Raw genomic sequence first — 4,548 nt, forward strand, 5'->3', positions numbered from 1 at the left:
TCAACTTTATTTTCTCCATGCGATGTTTGTCGAGGCATGCGTGTGTGATTATTGATGATTTCTTTTGTCTTCAATGTGATTTTGATGAGGTGTTCTTTTGCAACACGGATCGGCCTCGGTATGGAAAAAGACGGATTGTGCGCTATTGATTAAAATTACACCATAAATAGAATTCTAATTGTACGCATCGCTATTGATTAAAATTACACCATAAGTAGAATTTTAAAAATGTTAAATATGTAAAATAACATCATATTCAGATTCTATACATTTTTTCAATCAAATTTCATATATAGTAATTTAAAGTTGGAGTTACGGTCAATAAAATTACACTTATAGTTGAACTACGGATTATTAATAGAAACGGTAGCGGGTTTTCTGAAAAATACGAAAAATGTTTCGTGTTTTACTTAAGTCTGGACTGCGGGTTTATTTCACCAAAACAGAAGGGGGTTTCTAAAAAATATATAAAAAACGATTCGTTTTGTCACTTACGTCACAACACGGGTTGATTTCATGAAAACACAGGTTTTTTTTCGTAAAATAAGTGACGTACAGCAGAAGCACTACTCGTTTATTATTAGGTAGATACTAGTTTATTGTATTTATTTATGTCAGAAAAAATTGTAATGAATGCATGTACTTTTATTACCTAACATGGTAATTAAATGTACATACTATATGTTTTAAGAAAAAATAATCCGCCCAAGGAAAAATGTAGCAGCTTAAATAAAAGCATCAAGAAATATATGTGATTTGTTTCATAAAATATGAAGGTATTAAATGTATCTCCAGCCTCATCATGAGAAAATTGTTCTAGTTTAATGAAAAAATTGTTCTAGCCTAACGAGAAAAAAATGATGCAGCTTCACTAGAAAATGTTCCATCTTAATGGACCTTTTTCCATGTTTTCTAGAGAAGTAAATACACTAAAATATAGCATATATAATAATTTATGTTTTAAAATAAAAATACTCAAACTATATCTAGTTTTATTAAATTAATTTAAAATAATGTTGTTAGAAATTTTAGGGACACGTCGTTCTCCCCTATCTACAAGTGTCCAAGTACGAAGCAGGCGACAAGTGTTAGAAGGAGATGTTTATGGCTTAATTACACCTCATGTCTTCCTAATGAACATGTTGTATGGCGATTGTATGTCTGATTAAGTAAGCAATAAAGCTCTTTTAACTCAGGAAAAAAAGTGTCTAACTCAGAGCCGTGCCCTATCTACAAACGGTATGACTTAAAACTAACAGTAAGTTAACTAGTGACAGATATTTAACACGGGCTTGTCAGTAGGAAATCAAATATGCGGTTTCATTTTGTCTGATATGGTAATACATCCACCTTCATAACGATCTATTATTAATTGTTAGTTCTCTTTTCCCACCTCGACACTTGATTAGAGCACTTAAGCACCTATCCATCTATTTGCAATCCAAATTAATTCCACCTTTCATTAAAAATATATGGTATGTCATTGACATACCCTTGAAAAGAAAATGCTAATTTGCCATCCGACAGATCGCTGGTCCTACGGGCCTTAGCACGACGACTTTCGACTGTCTACTATAATAAGTTGTGCCGGACTCCGGTGATGGAGGGGCGATGACGGCGGCGCGCCTTCGGCTCACTTCAGTGCTTGTAGTCGTTACTAGGTGGTCTACGAATCTGGATGTAATTTCTATTATTTTTGGTATTCGTTGTACTGCCATATGATTAAAGATGAATAGATCAGAAATTTTCTAAAAGAAAATACAGATATATGATCCGTCGTACCTCTTGAGAAAAAAACATGCTAATTTGCCATCCGGCAGCCGGACAGGGGAATCCCGTCCAGTCCAGAGATCGGGAGGGCGCCAAGTGGAAGTGGCCCGCGTCCAGTGGAAAGGGATAGCGAGCGAAGGGAAGCCATGAATGCCACGCAGCCTCCATACTGCCCTCACCTCCTCCACTCCACTAGGCAGCAAAGGAAAAGTGCGATGCTTCCAGCACCAACGGTCCAACCACCGACTCTTATCCCCTCGATTCTTCCTCTCCATCCCCACACCCTCCTCCCGCAGTGCTTTCCCGCGTGCATTTCATCGCTCTCGATCAGCAGCTCTTGGCAGATCGTGCGTCGATCAGCTATTGCCTCCACGGGCTAGGCCGTAAAGAAGAATCCGGGAGAGAGCTGCAGCAATGGCACTGCAGATGCAGGCCCCGTCGCTGACGCGCGCGCCGGCGGGGAGCCCCGCGCGGCTCCGGTCGGCGTTCTGCGCGCCGCCGCTGCTTGTGCGGGTCCGGCTGCCAGCGCCGTGCAGGGCGACGTCCGCGGCGGCGGCGCGGATCACGATGCGGTTCGGCCGCGTTGAGACGAAGCAGGCCTACATCTGCCGGGACTGCGGGTGAGCCGGCCGTGCCAGCGTGCCGCGTTGCTACGGTGAAATTGACTGCTACTGATATGCTCTGCGTCTTGCGAAATGTTGTAGGTACATATACAAGGACAAGACTCCGTTTGAGAAGCTGTCCGATGACTACTACTGCCCTGGTGAGAATAACCATCTTTCATTGCAGACACCTTCTTACCCCACACTTGCCATAATCAATTTTTGCATTTGCACAAATGTGACGATCAATAATACTGTGACTTCAGTTGTTGCACAAAAGTGAGGTAGAGTGTGGAAGGCAAGCAAACATTCTTTTAGTTCTTTGGAGGACAAGAATCCTTAGAATTTTTTTTTTATATTGGTCGTTTGATTCGTAACATGGAATCCTATACGATCTTTTCCTAAGGGATCATTTGTACTTAATTTCATAGGAAATCTTGCATCTACTCAAACCTCTTAGAAAAATTCTTCGTTTCCGTGACACAATCAAACAAACTCAAATTCTGTAGAATTTGAATTTGAATATGCATGGCATTTTAATCTTGTGCTTTTACAATCATGCGAATCAAAGAGACTCTTAAAAAGTTGATTTTTTAACTATCTTTTTCACTTTAAAGAATTGAGCTCCAATAGCAATTTCTGCAGATGAGATCCCCAACTAACAATCTGAGTCCTTTCCTACAAAAACAATCAGGGTCCTGTTAGTACCAACCTAAACCAATGGTTCCAAAGATCCAAGATTACTAATCACACGACGGAGAATCTCCTCCGTTGGTTATTTATAAGTTGCCATATGAAGATGGCATACATTTCCATACTCCAACAACTGATCTCCATTGTTCGTGCAGTCTGTGCCGCTCCCAAGAGAAGATTCAGGCCCTACGAACCACCGGTGGCCAAGAACGCCAACGCCACTGATGCCCGGAAGGCGAGGAAGGAGCAGCTCAAAAAGGACGAGACCGTGGGGTGAGTAGTTCAACTCCAAAACGACTTTACTTTTTGCTCATACACGTCGATTCAGCATTGTGATGTTTAACTTCAAAGAGTAGAAACTGATTTCCGCACACGAAAAAAAGAGAAAAGAGAGAGAGAGTGGAAACTGATTGATGACGAACTTCGGAAAATAATTTTGCTCTCCTGCAGGAAAGCTTTGCCTATTGGTATCGCGGTCGGGATCGTTGCATTGGCCGCCCTGTTCTTCTACCTGAACAGTGTCTACTAGACGAAGACAAAAAGAAAGAAAGTAAGAAAAGAGAATGCTCCATTGTGATATAAAGAAAGAAGTAAGACCGTTTTACGGTTCTTTTTGCATCTCTATACGTGGGTGGCCATATAGGGTATGTTTGGTTGGTCCAAAACTAGACATATTAAGATCTTGGCTGGCATACTATAATATTTTGACTCATGTTTGGTTGTTCGTTGTGAAAACTGAAAAGTGTCTGAAAGTTAGATGGCTTTAAGCTCCTATATATTAATTCATGGATATATGTCAGTTGCCCATTTGTGAGGTGATGATACAGGTAGCAGTTCAGCAGTGGAGAAAAGTTTGCACAAACATCTTCCACATCCCATTGAAGTTTGAGAAGAAGAGTGGCACGAATAATCTGCCAAATGCCTGATACTCCCTCCGAGTTGAACTAAAACCATGACGAGTAATTTGGAACGGAGGGAGTACTTCAACCTAATCCGGTCCCAGGAGGAAAAAAGCTCGACCAATGTGGACCTTCCAAGGATATGGTTGTTCAATGACTGCATCACAGATACATTACACGTGGACTAATAACCCAGTGGATCCAATCTGGAGTGTGTGGAGCGGGTTTTAGTGTTGGTCGAGTCAGAGGTTACCTTTTCACTCTGTTCTTTATAGGTGGTCACTCGGATTGCTCTGGCCTCTCCCCCTTCTCTTCTCCTCATGGGAGGGCCCACCCACTAGGTCAAACCCTTCACTGTGAGAATTCTTAGTTATTACAACCTGGGTTCATGGAAGTTGTCTAGTTCAAGTGGCCGACCGTGGTCGCTCCAACGCCCCTCATGCTGATTGTGGCACACTATTGACACCATTGTGCCAAAGTCTCCCGACAGTTCATGTGGGTTGGAGGGCAATCTAAGAGGCGAGCTCCGAGTGCATAAGAGGTCTATCATAGGTCAGATTTAGACGTTGGATGTGAAAGCGCTG

The 4,548-nt window shown here is 41.9% G+C and overlaps 1 protein-coding gene across 1 annotated transcript; it reads left to right on the top strand.

Moving 5' to 3' along the window:
* The first annotated feature begins 1,961 nt into the window (after positions 1-1,961).
* Positions 1,962-3,851, top strand: LOC119295302. Its single transcript, XM_037573702.1, has 4 exons — positions 1,962-2,390; positions 2,475-2,533; positions 3,221-3,338; positions 3,516-3,851. The coding sequence occupies exons 1-4, from the start codon at positions 2,185-2,187 to the stop codon at positions 3,592-3,594; spliced, it is 462 nt and encodes a 153-aa protein (XP_037429599.1). The 5' UTR covers positions 1,962-2,184; the 3' UTR covers positions 3,595-3,851.
* The last annotated feature ends 697 nt before the right edge of the window (positions 3,852-4,548 follow it).

The sequence above is a fragment of the Triticum dicoccoides genome, chromosome 4B (assembly GCF_002162155.2).
Source record: "Triticum dicoccoides isolate Atlit2015 ecotype Zavitan chromosome 4B, WEW_v2.0, whole genome shotgun sequence".
Classification (NCBI taxonomy): Eukaryota; Viridiplantae; Streptophyta; class Magnoliopsida; order Poales; family Poaceae; genus Triticum; species Triticum dicoccoides.

Coding starts and splice junctions, on each gene's coding strand:
- LOC119295302 (XM_037573702.1), top strand. CDS start 2,185: ATGGCACTGCAGATGCAGGCCCCGTCGCTGACGCGCGCGCCGGCGGGG. Junction 2,534..3,220: donor CGATGACTACTACTGCCCTG/GTGAGAATAACC, acceptor TTGTTCGTGCAG/TCTGTGCCGCTCCCAAGAGA. Junction 3,339..3,515: donor AAAAAGGACGAGACCGTGGG/GTGAGTAGTTCA, acceptor GCTCTCCTGCAG/GAAAGCTTTGCCTATTGGTA.